Source organism: Pinus tabuliformis, chromosome 1_2 (genome assembly GCF_031772625.1).
Source record: "Pinus tabuliformis cultivar Carrire ecotype Pingquan chromosome 1_2, CPIR1, whole genome shotgun sequence".
In the NCBI taxonomy this organism is placed as follows: domain Eukaryota; kingdom Viridiplantae; phylum Streptophyta; class Pinopsida; order Pinales; family Pinaceae; genus Pinus; species Pinus tabuliformis.
Window position 1 is genome coordinate 922,783,336 of NC_142298.1, and position 18,365 is coordinate 922,801,700.

Consider the following 18,365-nt stretch of genomic DNA (forward strand, 5'->3'; position numbering starts at 1 on the left):
AAACACTGGATAATTGTTTTGTAGGCTTCTACCTCAGTTTTTCCTCTTAGACACATAAGTTTATATTCTGTAAACATCATGTCTACCATTTGTCTTATCTGGCCGACACTGAGGTTATCTATAGTCCATTCCCTATGAGAATCAGGGAAGAAAGTGTGGGTTTCAGGCAGTTTGCCTTTTCCTCTGATATCAGGTGCTGAATACCTGCTATACTGACTTTCCAAAGGCTCATATATAGGCATAACTTCTGGCTCTTTTTCCTCTTCCTTAAATAGACTTGCTATAGAAATATGTTCACTTGAAGTCTCAACATTTTCTGGTTCTTGGGATGCAATTTCTTTGGGGAATAGAAAAGGAAACCTGTCCACTAGCTTGACAGGATCCTGAATACGGACACTTGCTTTATGCAAAAAATAAGAAGGAACTGGTTTTTCTGTTTTGGATATAGATAATTGATTAATCTTCTGTACCAGTTCATTTATTTGTCCAGATGTAGAACCAATATGTTCCACCATTTTGTCTTCAACATTCTCTAGCTTTATTAGAGATTCTTTAACATATCCTCTAATTAATGAAGTAGAATTTTGAACATTATTCACGGAATTATTTACAGAATTTAAAGAAACTTGGACAATATCAAATTGTTCTTTGACCTCTTTGGATTTGGCCATGTTCATCTCAAGACCCTTCACAGCTGTGTTTGTCCAATTCAGCTGTTCAGAAGTTTTATGTACTCTGGCATCAGTACTAGATGCACTGTCACCCTTTAATACTAATGGTATTGCTTTGGCAGGATTTTGTCCTTCTCCAAGCACTATGCCTTTGTATGGAGGACAAGTTGTAGGTGTTTCAACTTTAAGGCCATCTAGTGCTATCCAAGAATGTTGAGATGAAGTGGATGCATCAGTGATTAAAATCATTTGTTGCTTTCTCTTTTCTAACCAGACATAGAATGAGATCCATGTGTTAGTACAGTCCATGCGTTTTTTCCATTCTTGAGACAATTTTATTTTCTTAGAGATAGAATGACTGAAACCAAATTCTTCTGCTTTAGGATTTGTATAAAGATCCCAATTCAACACGACTTTCATCCATTTGGCAGGGACTCTATTTTTCAGACATCCATCCATTAAAGTAAAGAATTTGTGCATCTCCATGACTGCTGGATTTTTGCAGTCATTCGGAACAGAACCAAATCAACAATCTGGTATAAGGCCATTAGCTTGCTCAAGATAGCCAAGACCATATCTTGGTTTAGCTGGTCTCATTACTGAAAACATTTGGGTTAACCTCGGATCTTCATTTTCCAAAATAGGAATCTCATGCATCATCAAAACATGCTCTGACTCATGAGGAAATGGAATTTCTGAGCACTTAGGATTAGGACATGGATTGACAGAAGTTGTAGGTGGGGCTTCACCAGTCCTAGGATGATGATTCTCATGGATTACCAAATCTGCAAGCTGGCTTAAAATAACAGGATACTGACACTCTGGGCATTTAACTTCTAGGGAAGAAAAATTTACCATCTGGGCTAATTCAAACAATGAAATATGTTTGCAAGTATTTACAAGAGAACTTGTGCAAGCAGTGTCAACAAGTTCAGGATTTCTGTATAATGGTGAACTCCTGCACATTTGATCTATCCTCTTTCTATCTATAGTAGATCTACAGGGAAAAGATAAGATGGCAGAGGAGGACTCTTCTCTGATATCTGCAGAAGTAATTTTCTTGACTGACGGAGGCCTGGGGTTTGAAACCACCCAGTGTTCAGGGAATGTCAAATCTTCCCACCTGATTGTTTGGTGTTCTATTTTTTGATTTCTAGAGTCTGTTAACACCACAACACTAGCTTTAGAATCTTTACTGGGGGCATGCATGACAGCAGGATACAGGGTATTTGTGTGCCTGAAGCAACCTCTGGTTTGGATTGCTATATTATGTCTTTTCTTATTCATATCAAATCCAGTTGTCTGGATTTGGAGCTGGAGAATGCTCTCAATAGTTTCATCAAAGACATAAACTGAAAAAATTGGATAGCAATCAAAATAAACTGGACCATTTGAAAGAGGTGCAACTATCCCTCCTATCAATGAATCTATATATTCATTATGTGTAAGATCTCGGACAGTAGCGAACACAAAAGTATTCTAACCTTGATGTGTTAATGCATGTATTCCAATTCTGATACAACCCAAATGAAGGTACTGGGTTTTTAGATGCTTAGCCTCAGCCTGTAATTGTTTGGGGTTAAGTAAAGGAATAGATTGTACACAGTTAGAATTTTCCTGAATCTGATTGATAGATTCCTTTATACTTATCCTAGTAGCGGCAATTAAATGGAAGGCAGATAGATCTGCATAGACTTCTGAAGCATTAATTGAAGGTAGCTGCCATCTAGCAGAGGGTTGGCTTTCTTCATATTCAAGTTCAGCAGAATTTAAAACCTTACTAGATGCAATAGCGAACATATCTCGAAGGGGATTTTCTTGAGCAGAGGACTCTTGCTCTTCGATATCATGATATGAAACAGACTTTCTAATTGGATCCATTTTATATAGAGTGATGGAAAAATGAGTACTGACCCGGCGAACGAGACATTACTGGCTCCAATTCTCTCAATAGTTTCATGAAAGACATAAACTGAAAAATTTGGATAGCAATCAAAATAAACTGGACCATTTGAAAGAGGTGCAACCATCCCTCCTATCAATGAATCTGTATATTTGTTATGTGTAAGATCTCGGACAGTAGCTAACACAAAAGTATTCAAACCCTGATTTGTTAATGCATGTATTCCAATTTTGATACAACCCAAATGAAGGTACTGGGTTTTTAGACGCTTAGCCTCAGCCTGTAATTGTTTGGGGTTAAGTAAAGGAATAGATTGTACACAGACAGAATTTTCTTGAATCTAACTGATAGATTCCTTTATACTTATCCTAGTAGCGGCAATTAAATGGAAGGCAGATAGATCTGCATAGACTTCTGAAGCATTAATTGAAGGTAGCTGCCATCTAGCAAAGGGTTGGCTTTCTTCATATTCAAGTCTAGTAGAATTTAAAACCTTACTATTATATATATATGAATACTATTATAGCGAGATCTTTGTTAGACAATATCAATCTTGATTGCATTCAACGCTACAAACACTGCAATCTTATATACAAATATTCAATGATCTCTGTGCATCTCAACTACCAAGCCTCTCGTATACAAAATATTCAATGATCTCTGCGCATCTCAACTACAAGAAAAAATACACACATGCAATAACATATCTATTGACAATTACAGAAAAAATTACAGAAAAGAGGAGCAACAGAATATATATGAATACCAGGAGTAAGCTTCACGTGAGCATCTGGCGAGTCTTCAACATCGACTAACTTGCGTTCAAGCTGAATCATTCTACTGCTAAGAAACAAATTCTGACTAAATCCTTCTGCACTTGGCAAGACTAGCACTTTTGAACGAATTCTAAACTTCTGGTTCTCAAAATCTATATCAGACAAAGTGAAGGTTCGTCCTTATCAGATCCAGAGTGATCTTCACATAACACACAACACACGCGTCTGGTTTAATAATTTGGCACCTGGCATTTGTAATGCGACGTGTCAGATTTATGGACACATGGACACAAATGTGGGCATCCGAATAATCTCAAAATTAAATATCATTGCACATGGGAAACTATACTCATCATATAGCAATTGGTAAAATTAACATTATAAAAATATAAATATTTAATTTCTTAAAATTTTTATTATATTTTTCTTTTATTTTATTGGTTATAATCTTATTTTCTAATAATTACTCTGCATTAATACCCACCCGTACTATTTAGTATATTAGTATTGAGATTGCACTTGTACATTTATGACAAATTTAATTAAAGAACCACCATCCACTCACTAACCTCCGGCTTTCGACGAACATTCTCAGATGATTTCTTAGTACAACCCATGAAATTTGCATTCACTAAAGTAAAAACAAGAGCCACAACAGTGGCGGAAGTCCCTGCCGAGAAGGGGAAGGACCATTTACCGTTGACTTGGCTGCTTGCTTAGATGTCCTATTCAACATGAGGACCATTTACTTTTGACTTTGCTGCATGTAGTCTCTGACATTTGCTTGATCTGCACTTGAACTGGATCTAAAGATTTAGTCAGAGGCAAAGAGCTCTTCTTTGGATTCAGAACTAAAAACTAGATTTAAGTTCTCTCTTTTAAGATTAAAATCCCAAAAGAGTAATCCATATGCCTGTACCAATATAAATCTCTTAGAAAATAAAAAGATATTGTTATTAAATAAATAAATAAATTTAACAATATATTATATAAACATGAATAGAACAGGCCGACTAACGCAAGCGTTGACAGAAATGGAGACGTGCTTGCAACGATTAAATCTAATTCCCTTACATCCCGCCATGATTTCGCCCTTAATTTATCGAGTTGAAGATTTCTTTGGGCTTTTTGGACTACTAAATAATTTTCTCGTCCGAATTGTTCGCATTTAAAGATCGATCACTTCAGCTCTCATAAATGTTTGGGCGTTGACTACATCGAGCGATGAGATTCGAACGCGTGATCGGCGTGGGAACACAGATCCACGGGAACCAACAAACATTACCGTTGTATGACTGTAAAAAGGCAGGAAAACGCCATCATTGCAATATCTTGCGGTTCTTGGACTACTGTGGAGCCCCTGAAGACGCCTCATGATTCCAGCCTGTGGAGATCATGGATATCGTCTTGGAGTTTTGCAGTTCTCATTGACGTTATGTCTCCATTTCTGATGAAGTTTAGGCTCTCTGTTAAGGAACCATATCCTAATCATGCGTAAGAGGCTTCGCGATCGAGTTCCGTTACTGAAAAATGGCGAAGGAAACAGTCAAGGTTGGCTTTAGATTGACCGCAGTGGCGTGTATTTGTGTGTGGACGAGCATTTACACAGCATTTTCACAGAATGCAGGTAAGCTCAAAGCCACATGATCTCAGTTAAGTTAAAATTCCGGAATATTTTGAAGGTTTTCAAATTTCAACTTCAGAATCCGATAGCTTCAAGATTCGACAATTCAAATCATATTTTGATTAAATTCTACTTCTCAAAGTAGTCGAAAGAAGAGTATAACAGCATTTTTGGTTTTGCAGAGCCGTTGGCCATCCGGATCAGCTGCGGTTCATGGGAGAACACACATACCCCCCAGACGAATATGCTCTGGGTAAAAGACTACGGTTACACAGGTGGCTCGTCCGCAAACGCCACCACCACGAGCTACATCGCTCCTCAGCTCAAGAAACTCCGTTTCTTTAAGCTCTCGGACGGTCCCGAGAACTACTACAATGTCACTCGTCTACCGAACGACCATTATTCCGTTAGAATGTTCTTTGGCCTCAACGAGGACGTTTTGGCCGACCGCGAGCCGGTCTTTGATGTCTCCATTGAAGGAACATAGGTTTATTCTTTAAAGCCGGGCTGGAGCATGAATGACGACCAGGCATATGTCGAAGCTTTAGTTTTTGTCTTGGACACCGCTGCCACTGTCTGCTTTCACAGCACCGGCCACGGTGATCCTTCGGTAATGAGCATCGAGATTCTTCAGCTTCATCCACAAGCTTATGATTTTGGGGCTGAGTGGGGGGATACTGCCATATTCAGGACTGCTAAGCGGGTGGACTGTGGAGCAGACCAGAGCGTGTACGGCGAGTCCTACGACAAACCAACTTGCGCGGCATATCAACCGTCCTTTGCATCGAACAACTCGAAGCCGATAATAAGACCCCAATTATTTTCCGCACCAAAACTTTGCATAAACTTAGGTTAAAATGCCAATATACCAAAAATATAACGGTCAAACTACTCGGTCAGCGATCGATCGATCGCTAATAGTCCCAGGCAGGGACTAATAACTCTCCACCGTAATCCATTGTCACCACGAATAGTTGGCAACCATTTATAGGATTATTTTATCTGATTTCATTACAACATTTATTTCATTTTATTAATTATTCAATATTTAAAAATAATATTTTTTATTATCTTTAATAAAAAAATGGATTCTCATAATAATACTATTATATTAATTTTTTTTGTTTTTTAATTTTGAAATAAAAAAATTATTTTTATGTTGATTTTCAGATTATTAAGGGTGCCTTTGTGGGTGCTGCATGGTTGCCCTATAATGTTGGTTATATAGCTGGTCTATGAAGTGGTAAAACCAGGTCCAAGTTAAATAACTCAAGTTTCTCGAAAAATAAAGGCCATTGGATTGTATGGGCATCTTCTGTGGGTATGGGCTCTTTATCTCTCAATCGTAGCCATCCAAATCAACGATCATGACTATGGAAATTGGCAAAAACTATAACCAAGACCATATTTCTAAAGAATGTAAAATTTGAACAATAAAATAAGCATACTAATTTAAAACTATTTTTTTAAAACTTATAATTTTATATATATATAATTTTTTTTATACAAATTATTAATATAATATACTATTATTATAATGATTTCTTTTGCCTTAATAGTACCAAATTGTTATTAAAAAAGGAAAAAAAATAAGAAAATCTTTCCTTGACGCTCAGAGAAATCATATCTATAATAATTCAATTCATGAGGACTTATCACTATTGCCATATGCAACAGTACTTAAACCCACCTCTCTTTTCATTGAACATAGTGGTAAATGTAAAAATGGAAGTTGGAACCTTGATCTTCAATTATAGCTATTGAAAATGTCCATGGAAATAGATTTTTATATTATGCGATGGACTAATAAGACTATTGTTGTGGTTGAGTAGGATTAGATTCTCCACTATGACAATGAAGTATTACAATTAACAAAATATCTCAATTTACCAATTAGTAAAGACCTAGTCTAACTTATAGATGAAATGAATTTTTTTGTTTTGTTTAAAGATGGTTAATTTTAATCAAAATCCAGCAATTTTTTTTAAAAACTCGAGTTCAAATTGTTTAATCTCCATAATTGGAGTGCCCAAGGTTTTCAGGACACTGAATAGATTTACGCATTCAAAAATGTATTTTAAAAAACAACAAATCTTGAAATTTTATTACTAGATTTTGGTGAATTCCCGTGAAAAAGGATTTTTCATCTATAAGTTAGACTAAGCCATTAGTAAAACCTAAATTGACTAAATTCTAAATTTTAACACTAACATGAATTCAATGTTTTTACTTTAATTTAGCTAAGCCATTAGTAAAACCTAAATTGACTAAATTCTAAATTTTAACACTAACATGAATTCAATGTTTTTACTTTAATTTAGCTATATTTAAACTAAGCAACGGGTACTAGCTACTATATAACATTTGTTTTAATTAAATTTCAAGTAAATTTTAGCTTGTAACTTTTCAATAAGCATCAAATTATAAAACAATTATGAGTATAGTATTAAAAAAATACATTGATGTGCTTCTTTTTAACAAAGAATCATCAAATACAAATTTCCAATTATATTTGCAAATAAATAATAAAGTTGCACATGGGAGAACATGCTAAGCATATATAAATTTACATTAATGATGAAGAACATGAAATAATACTTGGTTCATATGTTTCAAAATTCAATAATTAAACTAAGCAGCAGAGAACACTAGCTATGCATCCTAGTTAAAGTAAAACATTTCATTTTTCAAAATAATATATCATACTTTATTTTTTCTCTATTCAATAATTTGATTTAATTTATTACCCTAACACATTTCGTTCCTCCCAATTGGTGTATTACACTTTGATTTTCTCAATGTACTTATTTGATTTCCTCAATTTAATTAAAAATGGAAGTGCACGTGTACCCTCACATCATTTCTTTACTTAAAATTAAGACTTAAATATTATTGTTTAGAGTGGTTTTTTGTTTTTTGTTTTTTGTTTTGTTTTGTTTTGTTTTGTTTTTTTTTTTTTTTTTTTTTCTTATTTTTTACGCCGTAAAGCATTCCCCTTTGAAATCAATTGCTCCAACTGCCACTCTGTACCGATTTGTACCCTCCGATCAAATGTTAGACGATTGAAGTTTTGTACACCATCATATTAATACTAAGTAGTTGAGACAAAATGGCGGGACACTGTATACAACCGACCCTAACAGTTATGGCAAAAACTATATAACTCCCTTCCCCCCTCAGGTGCAAATCTATAATGGTAGAGAGTGGCTCTTGCTCACTTTCATTGCTTTGATATGAAAGTTTAGAGGCCTATGTATACAAACTGCTAAAGCTTGTCTATCAAGAGTTAACCCCTTTCAACTTCGAGTTTCCAGAGAATTCAAATATCTACATAAACGGAGGGCACTTGCTACAGGGGTTGTACTACACCATTATCTCGATCTACCATTACACACAACCTCATTTCCTTATGGAAGACTCTGACCTCTATTAAGTTTGGACCCATTCGATTTCTCACTAGGTTGCCCCAGCGAGTACTGAACAAGAGGCCTGTGCAATTTGCGAAGAAATTGCTCTTGTATCTTCTTTTTACTGTGGGGAATCTACCAGTTCTGAGAGCTCTTAAGAAACTCTTGGCAGTTCTTGTGAAAATTGAAAAAGCAGAGAGGGTAACCGTCTGTCTCTCCCGTTCTGTGCGACCTCCATTTTCACTCTTACCCTTACCAGGAGGGCTCTGCAACTATCCTCTGTGTAGGGTCTGAATGTACTGCCTCTTCGGGTGGTAGCTCCTATTCATTAACCAAACTGTCCTCATGGTGACAATCAACTTGCAAACATGTAACTCCCTCGATACACCATTCGCAGCACGATAGCCTCTCAGCATGGTCTGGTGCAACACCAGCACAACACCAACAACGCTCTCATTGTGACCCTTGCTAAGCCCTAAAAACACACCCACATCAGACAATTTCACGGATTAGTAACAAACTATTATATTACTTTTTATTTTTATTGTGTAACTGGAATTTGTTCGGATTTTGTTTTTATATTTTTGTTTCAAATTGGATTTGTTATATTTTACTGAGTGATGGCATCGTCGTTTCCCCCATCGCCGCTTCTATGGTTGTTAGAGGAGATAGGAGGAAGACGGAAAAAATGCAAATGCCCAACACTAAGATTACCGCCGTTGTCCCCATCGCCGCTTCTATGGTTGTTAGAGGAGATAGGAGGAATATGGAAAAAATGTGAATGCCCAACACTAAGACAAGCTTAGAAGCAACCATTGATATAATCTTTATGAATCTTTTCCTCCGGTGAAGGTATATAATCTTTGTAATTTTTTTGTTTTTTGTTTTATTATTTGTTGTAATTCTTTTGAAGGAGCATCGTTTATTCGTCATACCAGAAGGCTCCTAGGCCCATTGTAGGGGCGTTGATGACTTCTCCAGAGTTAATCATGGTGACCCGCAAAGTGAAACGTGTTCTTCTAAGTTAAAAAGTACACAATCCTACTCGAATCTTTCGGTAATAAAGTGCCAGGTTGAAAAGAAAGAAAATTGGCAACACACCTTTGGGTTAGCAGAGCTAAGGAAGCTTTGATTGTTGTGAGGAGTAAATACAGACACGAAAATTGCCTTGGAGATCTTGGTTGGATACATCTCCGTCACATAAGACAATGGGCATCCACCCAAGCTGTGACCTACAAGAGTCACCTGCCATACATTTTATGCAAAGAAGTCAATGCCCTGCAAAGGTCATAAGAAAATGAGGAATGAGAGTATGATGAAGCTCAGTGCTCTCCAAAAGTTAATTAATGTATAACAGAAGGTTTCAACTATTCTTACAATCTCATGAACCACGTCTAAAAGGTCTTATCTAAGGTCATCTATCCCAAGTCTTCTAAATGGTAAGTATAAACGCTTTTAGCCCATTTCAATCCGCAGGCCCGACCTTGAAGGGTTGCTTATTCCAATCCAGTAACACCTCAGTGTAACGAGAGAATAGAAATGCTACTTGAATTTCAGTTCTGATCTGGTGAAACCTAGACCTCCACAGTATAACATAGGAATTTAACAATAAAAGAGGATTTATGTTGGAGTTGAACTTAATTTAATTGGGAATTTCAAGAATATTTGTAAATTTGATAGATAGGAGTGAAGTTACTTGTTTAGCCTCACCCATATCCGCTATATTTGAGAATGTTCCCAAATTCTACCCATGGCTAATCCCTGATCTTTGCCATCTCTGAGAAGGTCATATCTTTTATATAAAGGCTCATTAAGAATAACAATGAGAAGCATCCTGAAAACATGTAACATTCATAACTTGCATGGGACATCCTTAGCCATGTCATCTGTCATCAACTTTGATCTAGTAGTTATACAATTGTTGTTCTTGATCCTACCAATTATTGCTAAGTTACAGAGAATCTATTTACCTTCTCATCATTCCTGAGGTTGTTGATATAATCTAGCAGTGGATTTTCATAGTGTGTAATTGAATTGATTTCATTTGTAGGGGCTGCCCTGTTTATCCCATTGGAGGTGAGATCCAAAGCAGTCACTTTGTGCCCCTTCTGCTTAAGCAGAGTAATAATTTTATACCAACACCATGCTCCATGCGCAAGTCCATAAATCAACACAATGTGCTCTTGGCTTCCTTTGCCTTGCTAACCAATTTCACCAAAAAAAATACTTAGTTCAACTCATCATGAAACTCCAGTTTTGTAGATCGGGAAACCAGAAAACGAAAAAAGAACAAGAGGCTGTTGAAGTTCAGAGATTGGATTACCTGTACATGAAAAGCAAGGAGCATAATGACACCAAAGGCACCAACAGTCCTACTCCATCGCAACACCATCACCTTTTCTATATTGTAACTCAAGTTCCCAAGGTTTGCATCGCTCGACAATATACGCATCTTCAAAAAGCACACAACCCTACTCGAATCTTTTGGTAATAAAGTGGTAGGTTGAAAAGAAAGAAAATTGGCAACACACCTTTAGGTTAGTAGAGCTAAGGAAGCTCTGATTGTTGCGAGGAGTAAATGCAGACACACAAATTTCCTTGGAGATCTTGGTTGGATACATCTCCATCACATAAGACAATGGGAATCCACCCAAGATGTGACCTCCAAGAGTCACCTGCCATACATTTTATGCAAAGAAGTCAATGCCCTTCAAAGGTCTTAAGAAAATCAGGAATGAGAGCATGATGAAGCTCAGTGCTCTCCAAAAGTTAATTAATGTATAACAGAATGTTTCAACTATTCTTACAATCTCATGAACCAGGTCTAAAAGGTCTTATCTAAGGTCATCTATCCCAAGTCTTCTAAATGGTAAGTATAAACCCTTCTAGCCCATGTCAATCCCCAGGCCCGACCTTGAAGGGTTGCTTATTCCAATCCATTAACACCTCAGTGTAACGAGGGAACATAAATGCTACTTGAATTTCGGTTATGATCTGGTGAAACCTAGACCTCCACAGTATAACATAGGAATTTAACAATAAAAGAGGAGTTATGTTGGAGCCGAACTTAATTTAATTGGGAATTTCAAGAATATTTGAAAATTTGATAAATAGGAGTGAAGTTACTTGTTTAGCCTCACCCATATCCGCTAGATTTGAGAATGTTCCCAAATTCTACCCATGGCTAATCCCTGGTCTTTTCCATCTCTAAGAAGGCCATAACTTTTATATAAAGGCTCATTAAGAATAATAATGAGAAGCATCCTGAAAACATGTAACATTCATAACTTGCATGGGACATCCTTAGTCATGCCATCTGTCATCAACTTTGATCTAGTAGTTATACAATTATTGTTCTTGATCATACCAATTATTTTTAAGTTCCAGAGAATCCATTTACCTTCTCATCATTCCCATGGTTGCTGATATAATCTAGCAGTAGCTTTCCATAGTGTGTAATTGAATTGATTTCATTTGTAAGGGTTGCCTTGTTTATCCCATTGCAGGTGAGATCCAAAGCAGTGACTTTGTGCCCCTTCTACTTAAGCAGAGTAATAATTTTATACCAACACCATGCTCCATGCCCAAGTCCATAAATCAAGACAATGTGCTCTTGGATTCCTTTGCCTTGCTGACCAATTTCACCAAAAACAAATACTCAGTTCAACTCATCATGAAACTCCAGTTCTGCAGATCGGAAACCAGAAAACGAAAAAAGAACAAGAGGCTGCTAAAGTTTAGAGATTGTATTACTTGTACATGAAAAGCAAGGAGTAGAATGACACCAAAGGCACCAATAATCCTACTTCATTGCAACACCATCACCTTTTCTATATTGTAACTCAAGTTCCCAAGGTTTGCATCGCTTGACAGTGTACGCATCTTCAAAAAGCACACAACTCTACCGAAATCTTTTGGTAATAAAGTGGCAGGTTGAAAAGAAAATCGGCAACACACCTTTGGGTTAGTAGAGCTAAGGAAGCTCTCATTGTTGCAAGGAGTAAATGCAGACACAAAAATTGCCTTGGAGATCTTGGTTGGATACATCTCCATCACATAAGACAATGGGCATCCACCCAAGCTGTGACCTACAAGAGTCACCTGCCATACATTTTATGCAAAGAAGTCAATGCCCTTCAAAGGTCATAAGAAAATCAAGAATGAGAGCATGATGAAGCTCAGTGCTCTCCAAAAGTTAATTAATGTATAACAAAAGGTTTCAACTATTCTTACAATCTCATGAACTAGGTCTAAAAGGTCTTATCTAAGGTCATCTATCCCAAGTCTTCTAAGTGGTAAGTATAAACCCTTTTAGCCCATGTCAATCCCCAGGCCTGACCTTGAAGGGTTGCTTATTCCAATCCAGTAACACCTCAGTGTAACCAGAGAACAAAAATGCTACTTGAATTTCGGTTCTGATATGGTGAAACCTAGACCTCCACAGTATAACATAGGAATTTAACAATAAAATGGGATTTATGTTGGAGCTGAACTTAATTTAATTGGGAATTTCAAGAATATTTGAAAATTTGATAGATAGGAGTGAAGTTACTTGTTTAGCCTCACCCATATCCGCTAGATTTGAGAATGTTCCCAAATTCTACCCATGGCTAGTTCGTGATCATTGCCATCTCTCAGAAGGCCATAACTTTTATATAAAGGCTCATTAAGAATAATAATGAGAAGCATCATGAAAACATGTAACATTCATAACTTGCATGGGACATCCTTAGTCATGTCATCTATAATAAGCTTTGATCTAGTAGTTAGACAATTATTGTTCTCGATCCTACCAATTATTGTTAAGTTCGAGAGAATTCATTTACCTTCTCATCATCCCCGAGGTCGCTGATAAATCTAGCAGTGGCTTTGCATAGTGTGTAATTGAATTGATGTCAGTTGTAGGGGCTGCCTTGTTTATCCCATTGGAGGTGAGATCCAAAGCAGTGACTTTGTGCCCCTTCCACTTAAGCAGAGTAATAATTTTATACCAACACCATGCTCCATGCCCAAGTCTATAAATCAACACAATGTGATGTTGGCTTCCTTCGCCTTGCTGACCAATTTCACCAAAAACAAACACTGAGTTCAGTGCATCATGAAACCCCAGTTCTGCAGATCGGAAACGAGAAAATGAAAAAAGAAAAAGAGGATTTCTGCTATATCTTTGCATCATGTTTATATTTGCCCATTCCCATGTCGCGATTGTTCTTCAATTTATGCCTTATGGCATTTCCTTTGCAACATCTAGTGCAAATGCTAGTTTATGCTCTTAGTGAGATTTGAATCTATGATTTGGTAATGAATAAATATTAATTTTCATTAATATATTATTTGAATATTATTCTTAACGTAAACGTGACATATTATTCTTGAACATAAACCTAATGTATAGCCTCACCAACCTAACTTAAAAAATTAAAATATTATTGTTAATTAATTTTATAGTGCCAAATTAGTTTTCTGTCCAAGTTCCAATCAACCATTCTCGTTGAAGAATCTATGACTACGGGAGAATATTTAAACTATGTTAAAATTAACAGTATTACGCCATTGAATTCCACTTAAATTATTTGAATTTTTTTAATTATTTCATTCTTTTCACAGCACTACAAAACTGAAATCCACCTAGAGATTTTCCAGTCGCTAAGTTTTTTCATTTACAGAAACCACAGCTCTGCGAAGTCACAGTGATAAGACCGTTTGTAGTTTCAACGCACTTGCAATAATGAGAACCCTTAATGTTCAGCACGCGTCCAAGTTAGCACATGTTGGAGTTGTGCTGTACCAACCACGAACCCACTTCATAAATTAATGCCTCAAACAATTCCAGGGAATCGAGATATACTTACCTGTGATTCGAACATAGGACGATCTGTTTGAAGGTTTTCACAGTGGTTTGAATTTTCCAATTCCAGGTGTTATGGTTAACTCTTCTCATATAGCAGCCAACAACAATGGACTTCGATATTGAGAGAAAAATTTCTGTGTGGTGGGATATGGAAAGCTGTCCATTTCCGGACCAGGTTGTTGATCCTTGGATTCTTGCTCGTCTCAGCAAGGCTTTACTCTACATATTTAGAATCAATGGCTATGTCCAACAATTCTGTGCCTATGAAAATTTCGATAGAGTGGACGAAACAGTGAAGCAGACGCTTGTAGATTCAGCCATTAAACTCCGACATGTTCCACCAGGTAAGTTCAGAGTTCCAGATTGCTTATTTTCCTTTAAGCTCACTTTACTGTGTTTTAAAAAGTGGAATTTAATTAGCAGGAAAATCATGTTATTGGGATTTTGTATTTGGTAGGTGGGAAAGAAACTGTGGAGAAAGCACTGTTGGTGGATGTGCTTTTTTGGTCAATAGATGAGCCTCCACCAGCCTTTGTTATTTTCATAATTGGGAGTATTGATTTGTCAAATGTAATACATAGGCTATCCCAGAGAACCTATGGTGTGTTTCTGGTCTGTGGCTGTGCTCTTCAAATGGGGAAAAGCATGTTAGCTGGGGTGATTGAATGGGTGGAATGGATGCCCGTTTTGCAGTTACTGCCCTTTGTAGATGTTGATGGTGTGAGGGACATGATAATCCCAGCTTATTCTGAAAATCCCTATTTCAGTCCTATGGGTGTAGACCCTTATGCTGAAAATATGCCCTCATTCTCAACTTTTACTAGCCATTGCCGGCCTTGTGATTATATTCCTACAATGCCAGTGGATTGGTCATTCACTGATCCCAGATGGTATAGTGAATATCATGGGAATTACACTGGCCTTCCCTGCCAAATGCCACATCAGTACATTAATGGGCAGACTGGAATTAGTGAATTACACTTAACAAGATATCTGCATCAAAACCGTACTGAAGATTATCAGAATGTTCCAGTGTTTTATACCAGAAATTATGGGCCTTCAAACATGGAGAAAGCTTCAATGGAAGATGTTAAATCTTGGCTCCTTCAATTTCTTAAGAAAGACAGTGGCAAAAAAGGTTACCCCATATCTGTAATTTATAAAGAATTCAACAAGGCTACTGGTAAAGTTTTAAACCTCAGTTATCTGGGGTTTCCTAAACTAGCAAAACTTCTGGAAGAATTTAGGGATGTAGCGTTGCTCAAGAGGGTATCCCCCAGTCAGGTTTTTATATTCCCTGTAGAAACAGAACATCAGAATGATTGTGAGGGCGAGGGCATTGATTATGGTCTTGCTGGAAAAACTAAAGATGAGAGTTGCAATGTGAATGCTGGAAAAAATGAGATTGTAGCAGCAGACTATAAAAGAGATTACAAGTGTTCCATCATATCCATCCCTACTGGTCTTGAGGAGCTTCTTGTGCCCATAAAATCATCTACAAGTGCCGAGCAGTTAAACCCTTCATTACAGGATGAGAACATGAAAAAAACACAGAGGGATGAGATTGCCAGAAAATGTCGTTACAGGCCCTGCCAGCTTCTGGTTGGTGCTGTGTCTGTGTCCCTGATTTTTTTATTCAGTATGTTAGGTATGTAATCAACGGTTGCCTTCAGACATTCTTAATCTAATTATCTATTTGTTTTGTTGCCAGATTCAACCATTTAATCTATTTAAAGCTTCAGGCCTGTAGTGCAGCCTTTAAAACATTCTTAATATAACTAATTTGTTTAAAACATTTTTAATATAATTATTTATCTGTTTTATAATTGTCAAATTCAACCATTTAAGCTACACAAATGCTTCATGTGTTATTAAGTGCTTCTGTCTTTTGAATATGTATGTAGGCTTTCACATTTTGAAATCTTATTTTGCTTCTGGAAATAATTGTGTAAAGTGTGTGTTTTTGTCAAATTCAACCATTTAAGCTACTCAAATGCTTCATGTGTTATTAAGTGCTTCTGTCTCTTGAATATGTATGTAGGCTTTCACATTTTGAAATCTTATTTTGCTTCTGGAAATAACTGTGTAAAGTGTGTGTTTTTGTCAAATTCCACCATTTAAGCTACTCAAATGCTTCATGTGTTATTAAGTGCTTCTGTCATATGTATGTAGGCTTTCACATTTTGAAATCTTATTTTGCTTCTGGAAATAATTGTGTAAAGTGTGTGTTTTTGTCAAATTCAACCATTTAAGCTACTCAAATGCTTCGTGTGTTATTAAGTGCTTCTGTATTTTTAATATGCATGTAGGCTTTCACATTTTGAAATCTTATTTTGCTTCTGGAAATAATTGTGTAAAGTGTGTGTTTTTGTCAAATTCAACATTTAAGCTACTCAAATGCTTCATGTGTTATTAAGTGCTTCTGTCTTTTGAATATGTATGTAGGCTTTCACATTTTGAAATCTTATTTTGCTTCTGGAAATAATTGTGTCAAATGTGTATTTTTTAGTGTTTCTGTCTTTTGAATATGTAGGTTTTCACAGTTTAAATTTTTATTGTCGATTTATTGATTCTAGAGTAGAGGGGAAACTTTCTTGTGTTTTTGTCCTAGATATGATGCATCTTACTCAGTTTCTTCTTAATTGAAAAAAAAAAACATATTTTTTATTGATATTTTCCAGTAATAGTATTATTCATGATGATGAAGCTGCTAAAAATTCTACAGGTTGGAATGTTGTTGCTGGAGCATGGCCAATGAAGAAGAAAACAGATAAGAATATGCAACGAAAGCTGCCAAAAGGGCATAGGACCGTGAGAGGACAGTGCCCGGTTGGCACATTGGACTGAAGCAGTAAGATCGATATTGAGTTCATCAAAAAATATACGACTTTATGCATAACAACTTCATATCTAACTTTGATATTCACTGCGATATTATCATGTCTAACGTATAACCTAAAAACTTGTAATTATTAAAAATATTGGATGGATGGAACTTGTAATTACTTAAAATATTAAATGGATGAAGTAGTATAGGGAATGAACTGTGATATTGACTTCGATATTATCATGTCTAACATATAGTTCTTTCAATAAGCACCCTTACTTATCAACTTTGATTTTTAGGATCATATATGTATATGTGCGTAGAATTTTTGAATGTTTTGTCAATAGCCATCATTACTTGTAATATTTTGTTGTTGTTGTTTTTTTTTTTAATTATATGTGTGCCTGTTTATATTTGTGTGCGAAAGAAATTTGAGATATCACTTTGCCAGAACATAGAAGTCATCTCTTTGCCGGGACATAGAAGTTATGATTTTGAAGATCAATTCATGTTTTCATTTTAGGAAGAAAAAAAATACTTCCATTTTGAATTTCTAAATAATGTTTTGTTGAAGATAATGGAGAATATCCTAGAATAGGTAGAGTTGGTTCACATAGCCTCAAGATAGGAATTAGTTTCTATTTCTTAGGATGCTGTTCTAACTTCCCTAAAACCATGTATTCTATTTAATGTGTAATGTTGATGAACAATGTAGAGCGTTCTGCAGAGCTAGACTCTCCTGGTTCAGACTCTCTTTCATAGAGCTGACCAGTGGGTTTTATTTTAATACAAACATTGCCATTTTTATCATGGTATCAGAGCGTCAGGGCTGAGGAACCTGTACGCTGGCTGGTGGGTGGTTCTTTGAACCGAGATCATCGCAGTTCTGAAGCAGATAACTGCGATGATTCCGAAATCGTCGCTGGAAAGGCGTGTACCTCTGCGACGAGGGCACTGTAACACTTCGCGCAAATTTTTCGTCGTAGGAAAGACGTGTACCTTTGCGACGATGTTGCAGAACAGATAGGGACTTTTGCGACGATCGAGGAAAGCCAATAACAAGGCTGTGGTTGCGTGAGGAAGCCAAGAACAAGGCTATAAGTTGTCAGAGAAGCTGCGTGGGGAAGCCAATAACAAGGCTGAAGTTGACAACAGGAGGTTGTCTAGAGGCTGAGAAGGAAGCCACGGAGATCTGCGCGTGTGCTGCGAGATCAAACAACAGTGATCTGTCTCTGTCACAGATCTGGGGTAAATTTAACATCTTTTACCTGTCGATTTTTTTTTTTCTCTAAATCGCCAAGATGAA

General features: G+C 36.5%; 1 protein-coding gene and 1 pseudogene across 1 annotated transcript; both read left to right on the top strand.

The window, feature by feature from the left end:
* The first annotated feature begins 4,880 nt into the window (after positions 1-4,880).
* On the top strand, positions 4,881-5,830 carry LOC149208963 (receptor-like protein 4 pseudogene; annotated as a pseudogene).
* An 8,415-nt stretch (positions 5,831-14,245) lies between these two features.
* Positions 14,246-17,079, top strand: LOC149208964 (uncharacterized). The gene is made up of 7 exons (XM_089398474.1): positions 14,246-14,576; positions 14,690-15,880; positions 16,137-16,187; positions 16,274-16,324; positions 16,542-16,592; positions 16,678-16,728; positions 16,958-17,079. Exons 1-7 carry the CDS (start codon positions 14,339-14,341, stop codon positions 17,077-17,079), a joined length of 1,755 nt encoding a protein of 584 aa, XP_089254600.1. The 5' UTR covers positions 14,246-14,338.
* The last annotated feature ends 1,286 nt before the right edge of the window (positions 17,080-18,365 follow it).